This window comes from Anomaloglossus baeobatrachus, chromosome 6, assembly GCF_048569485.1.
Source record: "Anomaloglossus baeobatrachus isolate aAnoBae1 chromosome 6, aAnoBae1.hap1, whole genome shotgun sequence".
In the NCBI taxonomy this organism is placed as follows: Eukaryota; Metazoa; Chordata; class Amphibia; order Anura; family Aromobatidae; genus Anomaloglossus; species Anomaloglossus baeobatrachus.
In genome coordinates this window covers 280734134-280752538 of record NC_134358.1, presented here as the reverse complement: position 1 = coordinate 280752538, position 18405 = coordinate 280734134, and the positions used below count along the sequence as shown (strand labels likewise).

Here is an 18405-nt window from a genome sequence, read left to right as displayed (position 1 = left end):
AAGGATTCTACTAATCTTTTGATTAAGTTTTTACATTTATAAAGTAATATTGTTGTACATTATACTGCATGCTAAGAGAGATAATTTTGACTGAATAGTAGCACAGGTACTGTCAGGGGAAATTTTTGGTCTGCAGGTCTTTGAAATGCATGAAGTGAAAAAGATGAATGTGGTTGAAAGAAAAAAGCCTCAGGTTACTAATCATTTTGAAGGAAAGTAGATCATCAAGAATTAAAGGGAGCTCCACAACAATGTCATCAGTTCCTATAAAGGCCACGTTTTATCTCACTTTTCTTTGTGTAAAAGGTCATTCTAATAGTGTTTATGTCATGCTCACAGCGCAAATGATGCTTTCGCCATTTGCATATCAAAAATCAGTAATAGACTTTAACATTTTATGTACTTTGCTTATCTACCCAGAATATTAGCTGCTATCACACGGCGTTTTAATCATGATTTTTAATTAATACTTGTGTGCCATAATTAGGAATGGGCCCAAAACATTGAAAAGGTGCACATCTCTTTGGTATACTTTTTTTACCGTAATTATTATGCAAAGTTTTGGTTAAGAAAATGATGAAAAATACTAAACAGAATTCTCTGTAAGTGAAAATGGCCATTAAAGGGGTCTTTACAAGACTGCATTACTCATATTGATCATAGAAAACAAGAAAGTTATTTAAAGTGATAGTTCTACCATAACACCTCAGCTGTGCATGATTCCCCAAAATAGAACACTTCCCTTTCGGACCAGCACCATGCTCCCTATTTCTGTGCTATGTCTCCCGGTGGTCATGTCACAATATCACATGATCATTACATGACCCCTAGTTGGCTGCAGCCTTCATTGGTCTGTCATCCCTTACTAGTATGCTCTAACAGAATAATGAAATCTTCAGCTGATCAGCAGTCACAAGATACAATGTGCAGATTAGGAGTGCTAATCAAGGTAAACTGTTTTTTAGATTATTATTACTACTATTTTATTTTTTCTGTGCTACACAGCTGTGTAATCAAGAAAATGGTTATTTATTAATGGACAATCCCTTTAAATGAATCACTTGTGTCTTTTGATTTCTCCTCAGAACATCTGCTTAAGGTATTCAATGCTGCAGTGCTGGATACAAAAAGTCGTTACCACTACATAGATTTTTTTTTGCACGTTCTGTACAGGAAAATAATAAGTCTGACACCCTCTTAAAAGAGAATTTGGACAACGGTAGCAAGTTACTGAGTTTGACCATTGGCAATGAGCCTATGTAGAAAAACATCAGAAGAAATATTAACAGTGTATATGTGTGTGTGTGTGTGTGTGTGTGTGTGTGTATGTCCGCTAAAGGAATCCACACCGTCACATTTACAATCACAAAATTTTGCACAGATGCCTCCTGTGACCCAGGGAATGTCGTAGACTATGTTTTGACAGAAAAAAATTACAGTTACTCTCCAAAAAAACATGCCTCCATTAAAGTGAATGAAGCCTGGAACTACAGGAGCAAAGGAGCAATATCATAATCATAATCATAATAGCAGCTGTGATTGGTTGCTATAGGAACAAAGGACAGTGTTAGTATAAGAAGCTAATGTGTGAGGTAATATGATGTCAGTGGGGAGACTGATAGAGAGAGACAGAAAGAGACAGACAGGGAAAGAGACAGAGAGAGAGATAGAGACAGAGAGACAGACAGACAGAGACAGATGGTGAAAGAGACAGACAGTGACAGACAGAGACAGATGGGGAAAGAGACAGACAGAGAAAGACAGAGACAGATAGGGAAAGAGACAGACGGGAAAGAGACAGACGGGGAAAGACATAGACCTGGAAAGAGACAGACCTGGAAAGAGACAGACCTGCAAAAAGACAGATGGGGAAAGAGACAGACAGAGACAGGAAGACAGGGACAGAGACAGGCAAACAGGGACAGAGACAGGGAGACAGGGAAACAGACAGACAAAGACAGATGGGGAAAGAGACAGACCTTGATAGAGACAGATGGGGAAAGAGACAGAGAAACAGAGACAGACAAGGAAAGAGACAGACAGAGACAGGCAGAGCAGAAATAGACAGACAAGAAAAGACACAGACAAAGATATAGACAAAGACAGACAGAGAAAGAGACAGGAAAATAGACAGGAAGACAGACGGGGAAAGAGACAGACCTGGGAAAGAGACAGACCTGGAAATAGACAGATGGGGAAAGAAACAGAGAGTTAGAGACAGACAAAGAAACAGACAGGCAGATAGGGAAAGAGATAGACCTTGAAAGAGACAGACCTTGAAAGAGACAGATGGAGAAAGAGATAGACGAGGAAAGAGACAGACAGGGAAAGAGACAGACTTGGAAAGAGACAGACGGGGAAAGAGACAGAGAGACAGAGAAAGAGAGATGGGAAAGAGACAGATGGGGAAAGACACAGATGGGGAAAGAGACAAGGACATAGACACAGACAGACAAGGAAATAGACAGACAGAGAGACAGACAGCGACACACAGAGACTGGGAGAGAGAGACAGAGAGACAGTTACTATCCCGGGCAATGCCCGGGTACTACAGCTAGTATAACATATTAGGGAAATGACAAATGAAAAATAAGGTTAATGTAGTTAGAAAACTCCTAAAATGGTGGTAGATTCACTCCAACCAGTCAATAAAGTGAATTTTGTTGAAATTGAGTGCCCTGATTGACTTCAAAAGTAATTTATTATTCTTTGAGGTCTCTCCAAACCCCAAACCATAATGAAAGAAAGTGAGGAGGAAGGTTAAAAATAAATAAAAACATTATATTCACCTAGTCATGTGCCTCACCTGATTTTGAAGCTATGTCCACTGTCATTTTTGACAACTTAGCTCCTTGGTCTCCCATCCAGACATCAGCACTGAAAGAGCTGAAGATCCAGAAGACCAAGAGAGCTGTGGTTAGAAAAGAACAGCAGAAGTCAGATGAGGGTCACAGCAGGTAACTGTGAAGTGCTTTTTTAGTTAATCCCTTCACAGCCGCACTGCAATCTAGAAGACAATTTACTGGATTCTTGCAAATCAAATATCAAGTTTGTTTCAGTAGAATCTAATACTTTTAAGAAGTTCATAACAGCTTGATTTCTTATGAATTGCTATTCTAATTACTATATGTAATAATTTGATATTTTAAATTAATACATAAATAACTAAGTACAGGGCCACATCTATAGAGGGTTTGGAGGTAGCAGACTTTGCCTGAGGGACTCCTGTACCATATAAGAATATACATTTTTCTGATTTGTCATTAGTACTTAGAAGGCTCATGCACTTGAATATGTAACAGTAGTCAACAACAAAATCTAGATAATAAATATTCTTTGACTAAACACTTACTTTTGGGAAATCTGGGTGGGTTATCATTGACATCAGTAAGTGTTATATTTACAGTAGTAGTACCCGCCAAACCACCAAGTTGGCCTCCCATGTCCTTGGCTTGGATAAGTACTTGATACTGTTCCTTGACTTCTCGGTCCATGTTTGGTAAAGCTGTTCTAATGACGCCTTCAAATAAAGAAGAAAATATTTATTATATATTTTATTTTAGATACACTAATAAGCCATATACATAGGGTTGTATTAATAAATCATGGATGTGAACTGAATGTTGTAATGATTAGAGATTGGCGAGCACTAAAATGCTCGAGTGCTTGTTACTTGAGCTGAGCAGGTCAGATGTTCTGAAAGTGCTTAACTCGAGTAACGAGTATAATGGAAGTCACTGATTGGGCAGTTTGGCTGTCCACTCACGTACACAGCCAAAAGCAGAGTATTTCCAGGAGGGGGAGGGCGTTTTTTTGGTTATTTGCTACACTACATCCAAACATGTTGCTTTAACCCTAGTGAGACCATTCAAAGACTACAAATGGCTCTCTCTGGGGTGCCTGCACATACCATGCAGTGATGCGAGCTCAGGCATTGTGGTCATTATTTCATGGATGAAAAATCCTTGCATCTGCTGACCTCCACAAGTAACTGAACACCTTGATGCTCGATCAAGTATAGAGCAGTGCCGAGCAAGCTCGCTCATCACTACTAATGAAAGTTTATTAAGAAATATTTTTGATTCCATCATTAATATGTTATGACATGAAAAATACATACTATACAGTGAGTTAAAAGATCATAGTAATACATGAATAAAACAAAGGGTTTTTTAACACCATTTTGATCAAAAGAGCATAAAGGTCACCCAACTACGACAAGGTGTATCAAATAAGTATGGCTCCCAACTCTAATAATTCACATCATAGCACATAGTGAAAGGAGTTACATGAGTAAGGCAACATGATGATTTGGTACACCTTGTCATGGTGGGATGGCTTTTACACTCTTCATCAAAATAGTGACAAGTAAGTGCCCTATATTTTTACTTGGAATACTATTGTATTTTACTTACTGAAGGATATCTACTTATTGGTTTTATTCTGGGTTTGTCTGCTAATGGTTATAGTGGGAATTTTCACTTGCATATTACACTTATACTAAAAACTATACTTTCTCATGGTTTTGATTTTCCTCTACTTAGAACGTCTGCCCTAGATGCAATGGTGGGACGATGATTACATTTAATTGCTCTATAGTTAGGTGAGAGTTTAAACCCCTTATAGAAAGGTAAAAAAAGGGATTTTTCTGCCTTTAGAAATAAAATGTGTATGGAAGGTGTCATAGTGTCTAAGTCTAGGAGGTGCATTGTCAAGGAGTCTGATGCACTGCTGTAGCATTAAAAATAATTAATCTAAAACAATAAATTTTGTGAAGCTCAAAACTGGAACATTGATAAATATAATACTGCAAGTCCTGATATAGCCCCATCGACAGAAAAAAAAACAACTCATAACTTTCAGAATGCTTTTTCCTATAAATTTATGAGTACTCTGAAATGTAACTAATAAAAAATATGACTTGTTCAGAAAAAATAAGCCCACATGAAGAAATATTAACTGAAAAAAGTTACAGGATGAAATGTTATCATTTATGACCATTATTTTGAATTTTAGTTTTTACGATGAAAAAGTAGGAAAATCTAAACTTATACCAATTCATTGGAATAAATGTAGCAACACAAAGAAATGGGGTTTATTCCAATTAATCAATGCATGTACTTTACACATACAAAAAAAGGAAAAACAAAAAAAGTATTGCTCTAACTCCTTCCAAATAAAAATGAATAGAAGAAGTTATATAAACCCAAAAAATGGTGGCGATTTAGGAAAAAAAAAATTCTCACAAACACAGAAGCCCATGTATGGACACAGCAACAATGAAACATTTGGGCTCTTGGAAGGCAAGGGTGGAGAAAAAATGTCATGTCCTAAACACAAATCAAAAAGTTCCGTGGACACCACCATGTCCTAAACACAAAAATAAACTGATTCTATAAGGGGTTAAATATTATTTAAGAATCGTTTAGTCCCACTAGAGGACTTTACGAATGCAGCTTTTTGGAATACTGAATATACTAGAGCATTATAGCAAATAAAGCAATATTCTTTTTCAGTGTAAGGGGTGCTTTGCACGCTGTGACATCGCAAGCCGATGCTGCGATGTCGAGCGCGATAGTCCCCGCCCCTGTCGCAGCAGCGATATCTTGTGATAATTGGCATAGCGAACATTATCGCTACGGCAGCTTCACATGCACTCACCTTCCCTGCGACGTTGCTCTGGCCGGCGACCCGCCTCCTTCCTAAGGGAGCGGGTCTTGCGGCGTCACAGGAACGTCACGCGGCAGGTGGCCAATAGCAGTGCAGGGGCAGAGATGAGCAGGATGTAAACATCCCGCCCACCTTCTTCCTTCCGCATTGCAGCCAGGATGCAGGTAGGAGACGTTCCTCGCTCCTGCGGCTTCACACACAGCGATGTGTGCTGCCGCAGGAACGAGGAACAACATCGTACCTGTCGCTGCACTGGCATTATGGAAATGTCGGACCCTACACCAATGATACGATAACAACGCTTTTGTGCTCTTTAATCGTATCAAAAAGGATTTGCACACTACGATATCGACTGCTACGCCGGATGTGCGTCACTTTCGATTTGACCCTACCGACATCGCACCTGCGATGTCGTAGTGTGCAAAGCCCGCCTAAGACTATCATTTTATTAGCTGTGCTTTTAGCATGGAAATGGCAAGCATTGGCTTTCCTGGCTTCCATGAGTTCTCTGTGGAACTCCTCTCTTTTGAATTTTGTAACGAGAAGCAATAGCTAAGGAGTTACAGTGCTGGCCAAAAGTATTGGCACCCCTGCAATTCTGTCAGATAATACTCAGTTTCTTCTTGAAAATGATTGCAATCACAAATTCTTTGGTATTATCTTCATTTATTTTGCTTGCAATGAAAAAACACAAAAGACAATGAAACAAAAATCAAATCATTGATCATTTCACACAAAACTCCAAAAACGGGCCAGACAAAAGTATTGGCACCCTTAGCCTAATACTTGGTTGTACAACCTTTAGCCAAAATAACTGCAAACAACCGCTTCCGATAACCATCAATATATTTCTTACAATGCTCTGCTGGAATTTTAGACCATTCTTCTTTGGCAAACTGCTCCAGGTCCCTGAGATTTGAAGTGTTCCTTCTCCAAACTGCCATTTTGAGATCTCTCCACCGGTGTTCTATGGGATTCAGGTCTGGACTCATTGCTGGCCACTTCAGTACTCTCCAGTGCTTTCTATCAAACCATTTTCTAGTGCTTTTTGGGTCATTGTCCTGCTGGAAGACTCATGACCTCTGAGGAAGACCCAGCTTTCTCACACTGGGCCCTCTTTTATGCTGCAAAATTTGTTGGTAGTCTTCAGACTTCATAATGCCATGCACACGGTCAAGCAGTCCAGTGCCAGAGGCAGCAAAGCAACCCCAAAACATCAGGGAACCTACGCCATGTTTGACTGTAGAGGCCATGTTCTTTTCTTTGAATGCCTCTTTTTTTTCCTGTAAACTCTATGTTGATGGCTTTTCCCAAAAAGCTCTACTTTTGTCTCATCTGACCAGAGAACATTCTTCCAAAATGTTTTAGGCTTTCTCAGGTAAGTTTTGGCAAACTCCAGCCTGGCTTTTTTATGTCTCGGGGTAAGAAGTGGGGTCTTCCTGAGTATCCTACCATACAGTTCCTTTTCATTCAGACGCCGACGGATAGTACGGGTTGACACTGTTGTACCCTCGGACTGCAGGGCAGCTTAGTTAGTCAAGGTTCTTTATCCACCATCCGAGCAATCTTGCATTGAAATCTCTCATCAATTTTTCTTTTTCTTCCACATCTAGGGAGGTTAGCCACAGTGCCATGGGCTTTAAACTTCTTGATGACACTGCACACCGTAGATACAGGAACTTTCAGGTCTTTGGAGATGGACTTGTAGACTTAAGATTGCTCATGCTTCCTCACGATTTGGATTCTCAAGTCCTCAGATCTCAGACAGCTATTTGGTCTTCTTTCTTTTCTCCATGCTCAATGAGGTTCACACAAGGACACAGGACAGAGGTTGAGTCAACTTTAATCCATGTCAACTGGCTGCAAGTGTGATTTAGTTGTTGCCAACACCTATTAGGTGCCACAGGTAAGTTACAGGTGCTGTTAATTACACAAATTAGAGAAGCATCACATGATTTTTCAAACAGTGCCAATACTTTTGTCCACACCCTTTTTTATGTTTGGTGTGGAATTATATCCAATTTGGCTTTATGACAATTTTTTTTTCCATTGAAGACAAATTAAATGAAGATAATAATACCAAAGAATTTGTGATTGCAATAATTTTCAAGAAGAAACTGAGTATTATCTGACAGAATTGCATGGGTGCCAATACTTTTGGCCAACACTGTATATAGCCAAGGTTGATGCTATTTCCCATTCTGTCCATTACATCTGACATTTGGTTATTATTCACTACTAAGCTTTCACTGTGCTTGTTTGAGAATAGCTTCTGATCTTGTGAAATCTCCAATAAGTAGTAGTACGCCAACATAGCTGAGCACCTTGAAGGACCATTATGTAGAGTTTCAGGAAAAGGTAAAAAATAACCTCATATAACTGTTGCATTATCTAAACTGTGTGACAAAAATTTATTTATAGTTGGACATACAGTCTAATAAAAAAGCATGAGATTGGAGAAAAGGAAAAAGATATCCAAATGGCAGAGGCAATCTTAATGGATTCTAAAGTATAACATAGTGCATGAAATGCTCCAGTTATATGTGTCCTAGTCAAGGTTCACACACTGCATACAGCTAGGCTAAATGTAAGTGCTTTGAAATTTGATGAAGTTGGGGGTCTGGTGTGAGGTCAAAAGGATAAACTAAAATGATAAGGAAGGAAAATAAGATTGGTAATGCTACAGTGTTGTAGTTTGGACTCTAAAAATGAACACGATAAAATATTAATACAAAATACAGAAATACAGTATATATGATAGAATCAAATTGGTGAAGTCCATCACGGCTTTCCAGAATGACAGGGCTCATAGTCCTAGAGCAGAGAAACCTTTATTAGCAATATATTGCAAAGAGCCATTAAAGTGAGCCTGTCTGCAAGATTTTAAATCCTTAACTAAAGTCATCCACAGCATATCAAAAATTCACTACACCCCTCACATTTTGTAAATATTTTATTATGGGACAGCACTAAAGATATGACGTTTATAAAATGTAGATTGGTCAGTCTACAGCTTGTATAACAGTGTAAATTTGGTGCATCCTCTACATAGCTCAACATGCATCCATTAATGTCTGAACCGCTGACAAAAAAGTGAGTAAACCCCTAAGTGAAAATGGCCAAATTGTGCTCAAAGTGTCAATATTTTCTGTGGCCACCATTATTTTAAGCATTGCCTTAACTCTTTTGAGCATGGAGTTCACTAGAGCTTCACAGGTTGCCATTATAATCCTCTTCCACTTCTCTATGATGGCATCATAGAGCTGGTGGATGTTAGAGAACTAACTCCATTTTTCCTTTAAAGATGCTATACAGATGCTTAATAGGGTTTAGGTCTGGATACCTTCTTGTCCAGTACAGCACCTTTACACTCAGTTTCTTTAGCAAGGTTATTGGAGATGTATTTGGGGTCATTATCCTGTTGGAATAGTGTCCTGAGGCCCAGCTTTTGATGGCAGTGGATCATGCTTTGCTTCAGTATATCACAGTACATGTTGAAATTCATAGCTCCCACAATGAACTCTAGCACCCGAAGCCAGCAGCACTCATGCAACCCCAAAGCATGACACTGCCACCACCATACTTGACTGTACGCAGAACACAGAACTTTCTACACCTTACTTGGTTGCCACCACACAAACTTGACACCATCGGAACAAAATAAGTTTATCTTTCTCAGACCACAAGTTAAGGTTATGTCTTTAGCCTCCTAGTCTTCAGAAAACTGTGGGATATCCTGTTCATCCTCTTTAGAAGAGATTTCCTTCTGTGATGACAGCCATGTAGACCTATTTTATGCATTGTGAGGAGTATGAAGCATATGGTCTGAGCACTGCAGGCTGACCATCCACCCTTTTAAGCTCAGCAGCAATGATGGCAGCACTCATGTCTATTTCCAAAAAAAACAACCTCTGGATATGATGCTGAGCACGTGCACTCAACTTCTTTGCTTGACAATGGCAATGTCTTTTCTGAGTGGAACCTGTCTAGGTAAACTGCTGTATGTTCTTGGCCCCCGTGCTACAGCTCAGTTTAAGAGTGTTGACAATCGTCTTATAGCCTAGACCAGCTTTATGTAGAGCAACAATACCTTTTTGAAGATCCTTAGTCAATTATTTGCCATGAGGTGCAATGTTGAACTTCCAATGATCATTATGAGAGAGTATGAGCAATAATATTAAATTTAACACTTCTGCTCCCCTTTCACACCTGAGACATTGTTAAACTAATTAGTCACGTGATATTATGGAGGGAAAATGGCTAACTAAGAACAATTTGCCCATTTTCATTTAGGGGTGTACTCACTTTGGTTGCCAGTGGTTTAGAAATAATGGCTGTGTGTTGAGTTACTTAGAGGGCACACGAAATAAACACTGTTGCACAGGCTGAAGACTGACTACTTTACATTGTATCAAAGCGTCATATCTTCAGCATTGTCTTTTGAAAAGATATAATAAAATATAAAAATGTGAGGGGTGTGCTCACTTTTCTGATGTACTGTATGTGAAGAATCAAAAATGTTGATTATGGTTCTATATATGTATAATAAGTCCATTTCTCTATTTTCTAGAAATATATTGGTGAATGTCAATGTAAATGAGCTTGTAGGTTCAAGGACAAATGGGACAGTGCATACACAGATCAATATTATGGCTCTCACAAAGTCATCTGCATCTTATTGCACATATAGCACCCTAGGGAATAATCGCGCCTGCTTGACATCTTAATTGGGGGTTGCATCCAGGTCATAGAGAAGAGTGTCAGTCACTGAGAGGAGGCCGGTGGCGGGAGGAGAAATGGGAGGAGGCCAGAGAGTTGTACATGCAAGTCAAGCCTCTTTTACTTGTGGCTCATTTGCATAAACATGGAATTCTACTCAAGTAATAAGACATAAGAAAAATGAAAGTATTTGATAATATTATTGTACCTGTTTTAGGATCAATAGAGAAATATGGTTGTCCCTGAAGAATGCTGTAAACCACTCTGGCACTGCTTCCATATGTAGGATCATCTGCATCACTCGCTTTAACCTGAAGTACATAGGCACCTGGAAAGAGGAAAGAAGATTTATGTATGCATTATGAGCTATTTTACGTGATTGCATATTACCATAAAATTGCAAAAAGTAATTTGGAAGAAAAAAAGGAAAGTTAAACTTGATTGACAGCTGGATCTTTTGATACATAATAGACATTTTTTAGTTCTTGCTGCTCAGTATCAGGTCAATGTAATTTCAAAAAATGTATACTCCTTGGATCGTTAATGCAATGGTTAACAAAATTGCTTTGAATACATTATATACCCAAAATGGCAAAAACCCACTCAAAAGTGCTTGTTATTTTCCTTTTCTATCTAACTTTCTGTTTACTGTCTGATATTAACCATAATGCATCTCCAGTAGCTGAGAAATCAAGATGAATTACAGAAGTGTGAGATAGTCTTCATTTCTGCTTTGGCTCTTTCTGTAAGTCCACTTTCACATGTCTGTGCTACAAACACACATTTTTCATGGACCGTGGTGTGGGTGCATATGTGTGCATGTTCCATGTCTGTGTTCAGCGTGTGCTGTCAGTGTGCTCTCCATGTGCTATCTGTGATATTACATGGACAGTAAGAACTTCTTTACTCACCTGTCCCTGATGCTGTTGTCTCCAGAGCTGCAGCTGCTGCTTCTGGGTCCATGGTGCAGTGAATATGCATGAGCTAAATGAGTGGGCCTGGAAGCAGGAGACAGCAGCAGGGTTGGAGTCTGGTGAGTATAGAAAATCATGTTATTTCAAAGACACATGTTTTCTCTTGTACGTGTCACACTGATGTCACATGGATCCCATCAGTATGTGGTCCATGTAAAAACCCTTGCTGCCTGAGAAAATCAGACATCACACCATGTGGAGCACATGGACACACGTGTGCTCCCCTTGAACACACGTCCCTGAGAAAACAGACGTGTGCGCAGAAGCATTAATTTTAAAGTGTCTGCGTATGTCCGTGTCTCCGGTATGTATGAAAACAGATGTCATGCATACCGAAATCACAGACATGTGAAGGGGCCTAAAGGGTGCTTTACACTCTGCGATATTGGTAACGATATATCGTCGGGGTCACATCGTTAGTGACACACATCGGACGCCGTTACCAACATTGCAGCGTGTGACACCAAGGAGCGATGATCAACGAGCACAAAAACGTGAAAAATTGTTGCTCGTTGACACGTTGCTCCTTTTCTTAATAATGTTGCTGCTGCAGGTACAATGTTGTTTGTCGCTCCTGTTGCAGCACACATCGCTTTGTGTGAAACCGCAGGAGCGACGAACATCTCCTTACCTGCGTCCACCGGCAATGAGGAAGGAAAGAGGTGGGCAGCATGTTTGGACGCTTATCTCTGACCCTCCTCTGTTATTGGATGGCTGCCATGTGACGTCGCTGTGACGCCGCACGAACCACCCCCTTAGAAAGGAGGTGGATCGCTGGCCAGAGGTACGTCGCAGGGTAGGTAAGTACGTGTGATGGGTGTTAGCGATGTTGTGCGCCACAGGCAGCGATATACCCGTGTCGCACAACTGACATGGCGGGTACGCTTGCTAGCGATATTAGTACCGATAACGCAGTCTGGAGTCGGACTTGTGTGTGAGTTGCGCGAGGATCGCATCTCACCTCCAGTACTGGCTGGCGGCTCTCCTGTATATGAAGCTGACCCACTGCCATAAGGAAGGCCGCCGGCCAGTCCAGGTACTGCAATGTGATCCTTGTATGAGTCACACACAACTGTTACTTCAGATGTAGACTGCAAACAGACATAACAGAAAGGCAAGCTTTAGATTTTGGACATTTAAACTATCAGACAATGGCAGGTGCAGTGTATACAATCAAGTGAATGAAATCACGTGTCAGCACCTACAGTATAATGAACAAATGTGCTAATGAATTTCTAATGAATAACTGAACACCACTCAATAAAAACTGATGCAGTGATACATTTGCAGGATTTACTTACATATTTTTCCATTTCTGACTTTGATCAATCAGACTATAAGAGCATTTATAGATTAATTATGCCAAATTTCCTTGTGTTTTTTGTTTGAATAAAAAAAAATTGTCCAAATTTTACACAAATATAATATTTATATACAGCACCTTGAAAAACATTTTTGATAATTATTTGAGTATAATTTTGTCACAAAACTGCAAGCAAATTTTTGTGCCGGTAAAGTCAATGAACAGCCTGATTTGTAGTGCACATGTTTAATATTTTTTCCTTGCAACATGTGAATTCTTTCAGCATTTTTACATGCGTTTTTCACTCATTAAATTTAATTGAAATTGCATGCAATAATGCATCAAAAACTAGTTTTTGTGCTGCATTTTTCTTGCCAAGAGACAAAGAAATGGCCAGAAAATTCTGAAAATACTCAATGTGTGCACAGAACCTTACACACACAAATGTAAATGTATTTTAGTTTATTGTATGTGGTATACCAACACAAATTAGCACGTCTTTGTGAAGTGTAAAGGAAATTATATATGGTTTTTAAATATTTAAAAAATATAAATCTGAAAATTGTGATGTGCATTTTTATTAAGCCTCGTCTGAGTTAATATTTTGAAGAACAACCTTTCACTGCAATTACTGCTGCAAGTCTTTTGAGGTATTTGTTTACCAGATTTGCATACCTAGGGGCTTTAATTTTTGGCAATCTTCTTCTTTGCAAAACAGCTCTAGTTCAGTGAAAATTGATGTAGAGTGTCTAGGGACAGCAATTTTTACGTCTTGTCATGGATTCCTAATGAGTCTTACATCTGGACTGTGACTGTCAAACATTTCAATATGCTTTGACCTAAAATAATCTATTGTAGCTCTAGCAGTATTTTTAGGGTTGTTGCCCTATTGAAAGGTGAACCTATGCCCTAGTTTAAAAAAAAATTTCAACCAATAACAAGTTTTCTTCAAGGATTAGCCTGTATTTAGCGCCATCACTCTTGCCATAATTTCTGACCAGCTTTTTCGTTCCTGCTCAAGAAAGACAACTCAACACCATGACGCTGCCTCCCTCATGTTTGACAAAGGAGATGATGATTTCAGGACGATGTGCAGTGTTAGTTTTCTGCCACACATAAAAATTTAGCTCAAAAGGGTATAATTTGGTCTTATCTGGCAAGAGCATCTTCTTTCACATGCTACCTGTGTCCCCTACATGGCTTTTTGCAAACTGCAAAGGGAATTCTTATTTCTTGCTTTCAAAAATGGCTTTCTTTTTGCCACTTTTCCATAACTGCCTGATTTGTGAAGTATATGTGTAATAGCTGTTACATAGGAAAATTCTCACAACTGAGCTATGGATCTCTACAGCTCCTCCAAAGTGACCATGAGCCACTTGGATGCTTCTCTAATTAGTGCTATCCTTGCTTGGGATGTCAGGTTAGGTTGACGACTATATCTTCGTAAGTTTGCAATTGTGCCATAACTTCTATTTTTGGATTATAGATAGAACTATGCTTTGAACTTTTTCAGAGGGGCTATTTTTTATGGCCTAACCCTCCTTTACGCTTCTTCAAAACTTTATCCCTCACCTGTCTAGTGTGCCCCTTTGTTTTCATGATATTATTTGCTCTCTTAGGGCAGCGATACACTTGCGTATGACTTGCACGAGTGCAATGTGAGAAAATTTCGCATTGCACTCGGCCCCATTTAAGATAATGCTGCAGCTCAGATCTGCAAGTTTTTCTTCAGCCCTAAATGGCCTGAGAAAAAATTGCAGCATACTGATTGTCTGCGAGAGCTGTGTCACTCGCACCCATACAATTCTTTGAGTCCGAGAGAAACATTGGACGGCACTTGGATGTCATCCAAGTGCAGTCCAACATAGGCACATGCTGACAATGGAGGCGATGGGAAGATTAATCCCTCCCTCTCCTCAGCAGCTGTGATCCAATCTCAGGAATGGATCACAGTCTCATGATACTCGGCTCACGCTCGCCGCAGAGCCTGAGCCGATAGTCATTAGCATATTGCATCCGATGCTTTTGCAAGTGAGACTATGCCCTGTAAAGGTTACAAACTTTATCTGCACTGTCTGCTTATCTAATAAAAATATTACAGCTCTTAGTGTGCCTGTGCAGGTATCTCAGACCTTTTGGTGAAATAACATTGTTTGACAAGCATTAAAGGCCCCGTCACACACAGAGATAAATCTTTGGCAGATCTGTGGTTGCAGTGAAATCATGGACATATTGTTCCATTTGTACACAGCCACAAACCTGGCACTGATTGTCCACGATTTCACTGCAACCACAGATCTGCCGCAGATTTATCTCTGTGTGTGACAGGGCCTTTACAGTGCAGAGCAGATGAGAAGGAGCCATTACAGGAAGGAATAGAAAGAAAAAAGAGAGAAAAAGTAACTGACGGCACTACAGATAACGCGAGGTTGGCTAGTATGCATACATAAAAAAGGACAATGAAAAACAAGAAAGAATATGCAAGTTTACTGGGATCACCGAATAGAAAAATCTATATTACATGACATTAAGAAAAAAGTAAACATTGGTTTAGAAACATTAAACAGCCGACTGGCTACAAAGAGACAACCAAGGTGTGGCGGTAATAAGGCTAACGTCTATTATTATCCCACTGATAAATGCAAAGCTCTCAGGAAAATGTACATGGACTTGAGACAATAAACTGAGAAAAAAATCTCTGCATTACATAAATGAATGCACAATGCCCTTGTGTCTGTGGAAAGTATAAATCATGAACTATTAATGTTGAAATTCAGCTGAATTGCAGAGAATTGACAACTATGTACAGATGATAAATATATAAAGTTCGCAGGGAAGATGACTATTACGCACAGGATCAGGTAAGCCTGTTAAATAACTGTTCTATAACCATAAAGGAACAAGTCTGGATACTGTAAGAAAAAAACTTGTGATGGAGGCAAGATAAATGAGATAAGAAAAAATAACATCTCGCATTTCACCACCTGTCGTGAGACTTCCTCAAGGGTCAGTTTAAAAAATGATGCATACATTTATTTCTTAAATATATTCTTAAAAAATGATACATATTTGCTATGTGCAAAATGGCAAAATGGAGGACAGATGGACAAAGCAGGAGCCGGCGTCCACATCCAGAGGTGTTACATGAGCAGGCGCAGTCACATTGTACGTGATGTGAGGAAGCTGTGACCTTTGATATGCAACAACATCATGATGCAACATTGTATGGGACCACTCTGTGTATATGGCAACCAAGGAGACTTTTCTCTGTTGCCCGCGAGTGGGCTTTTTGACGATCATTACATGATTTGCTGGCTAACAGTGCTGCAGTGTATTTCTTTACAATGTTTCATCATGATTTTGGCTCATGTGAAAGGTCACAGCCTTCTCACATGTACCCACCCTGCGCATGTAACACTTCCAGACGCAGACACCAGCTCCTAATTTGTTCCACTATTCTCCGTCTCGCACCTGCTACTTATTTATGAATACATTTAAGACATACATTTCGGCATAACCTCTCATATTTACCCTAGAGGAAGCCACACAACAGTTGACAATACGCATAGAGTTATCTTTCCTCATCTCACTTATTTTACCTCACTCACAGGTTTTTGGGCATCTATTTCTCTAAACAACCTAGTACTATGTAATCTGTCTACTCTTTAAAAGCCAGTCTAATGGCTTGAAATGCATAATAATTTTCATTGATAGTCATATCCTATTGGTTTTATTCTCACAGCAGTCACAGATTTATTGGAGATGCCGTTGACTGCATCAACAGATTTTTTTTTCTTACCAGTGTCATACATACATACATGGTGTGTAGATCAACCAAAATGACTGGTTTAGCAGTGCAATAAGTGCTGGCATCGTTAGATTATGTAGGGACACATCCTATGACATGAAACATAGTAACGTTTGTTTTATTCATATTAAATGTATGTTTAATTAATTTACTCAACTCCACTTGCGATTTAGGGAAAAAAAGATCTGCTATATTGAAATTTTATTAGGTCACTTAGCCTAATATTAGACTCTTAAATCCTCTTGTGATGAACACTTTTCTAATTATCATAAACAATGTAATTACAAAAAATGGTAAAACCTCTGTGACAGTCTATGAATACTTGATAATAACACAGGTCTACAAAAAAAAAAATTGTACTCATCGCAGGTGATTTTGTACTTTTATGAATCATCTTTTTGTCTTGATTTAAAAAATGTATATAGTTTTTCTGTAGCACGTATAGTTTCCATGGAACATCATCATTATTAGAAGGTATAGGAAATATACAGGAGACATTAAGAAAACAGTAATCTACATATCAGAAACAAACTGTTTCACCATCAAAACAGTTTTTATTGAACCAAAACAATTTCACATGCAAAATAGCAACCAAGATGTGAGCAGAAATTAAAAGTGCTTGACATTAGACTGTCGTTGATATGATTTTTCAGGGTTGTCCCTATATAACATCAAACAGTAATCTGCCATAATTGAGTTATTCCAAAAGCCCTGGTAGAGGTGTTCCATTACTTTAATGTCCTGGTGAAACCGCTCTCCTAGTTCATCACTTACATCCCCTAGATTTTGCGGGAAGAAATCTAAATGTGAATGCAAAAAGTGCATTTTCAGAGACATGCGACATCCAAGACCCTGGTATGCATTTAGCAGTTCCTCAACACCTTCAGCATATTCTGGAGATTTATTTTTTTCCTTAGACATTTTCACAGATACACTTGAAGCTTTTCCAAGATCTCAATTCCTTATCATTTGGAGTTCCTTCAAACACATCATCTCTCATAAGCTCTCAGATCTGAGGCCCAACAAATACCTCTTCCTTCAGTTTTGCTGGTGAAATGCTGGAGAATGTCTGTGAAGTGTACTGGAGCCATGGCTTTCACAAAGTTTTTAATCAATCCCAACTTTTTATGTAGTGGAGGAAGACAGATTTTTGTTGGAGCAAATAAAGGATTATGCTGAACATTGTCTCTACCTGGAGCATAAATATTTCTCTGTCCCCAATGATGACGAACATAATGCTCTACTGTATTTCTACTGTCCCATAAATGCAAGAGTTGGAACTCACAACTACGTAAAATAATAATAAATAAATGACGTATGCTGAATTACAATTAAGGGTTTGTTTTACATTGAAACATTCTTCAGTAGTAGTGGAGATGAATGTGTTCCTACAATGTCATATAGATCTGCAGCACAATCAATTTTTATTTCCACATCTGAACATACCTCTAGAAACATAAAATAGTTCATAAATGGAATCATTGGAACTGAACACAATCCTGTTAAACCTCAGACTCGGAGATAATAAGTTTTTAAGATTGCGGTTCCTTCTCAAAATAATAAAAAGGATTTTAGGGTAGTCTTTTTTTTAACTAAAATTGGGTCATTTTTCAATAAAAAACAATATTTTTGTACTAATTTCCTAATCGTAAAATGTGAGTTACTCTATGTAGGGACAAGACTACAATTGTATTTGTCAAGGTTGTCCTTATCACTGAAAGAGGATGTATCAGTCCTGGCCTTAATTTTAGAAAGACAATGAATTTGACACAGGAGTTTGATCTCATTAAAAGAATCATTCAGAAGCTTTTTTTGGATACCCCTTCTCTCTGAATCTATTTTGGAGTACTCTAGATTTCTAAAGAAAATTATCTTCTGTACTATAGTTTGTGCGGATCCTCCAATATTGACAATAGGGTATATTATGGATC

At 38.8% G+C, this 18405-nt stretch overlaps 1 protein-coding gene across 8 annotated transcripts in view; it reads right to left on the bottom strand.

The window, feature by feature from the left end:
• CDH12 (cadherin 12) overlaps positions 1 to 18405 on the bottom strand; it is a 1513562-nt gene that overhangs the window by 98384 nt on the left and 1396773 nt on the right. For all 8 annotated transcript variants that reach the window (XM_075314868.1, XM_075314867.1, XM_075314866.1 and 5 more), the window contains 2 exons: positions 10598 to 10717; positions 3353 to 3520 (listed from right to left, as the gene is read on the bottom strand). In XM_075314868.1, the coding sequence (XP_075170983.1) occupies positions 3353 to 3520; positions 10598 to 10717 (288 nt within the window). The remainder of the gene's footprint in view (positions 1 to 3352; positions 3521 to 10597; positions 10718 to 18405) is intronic.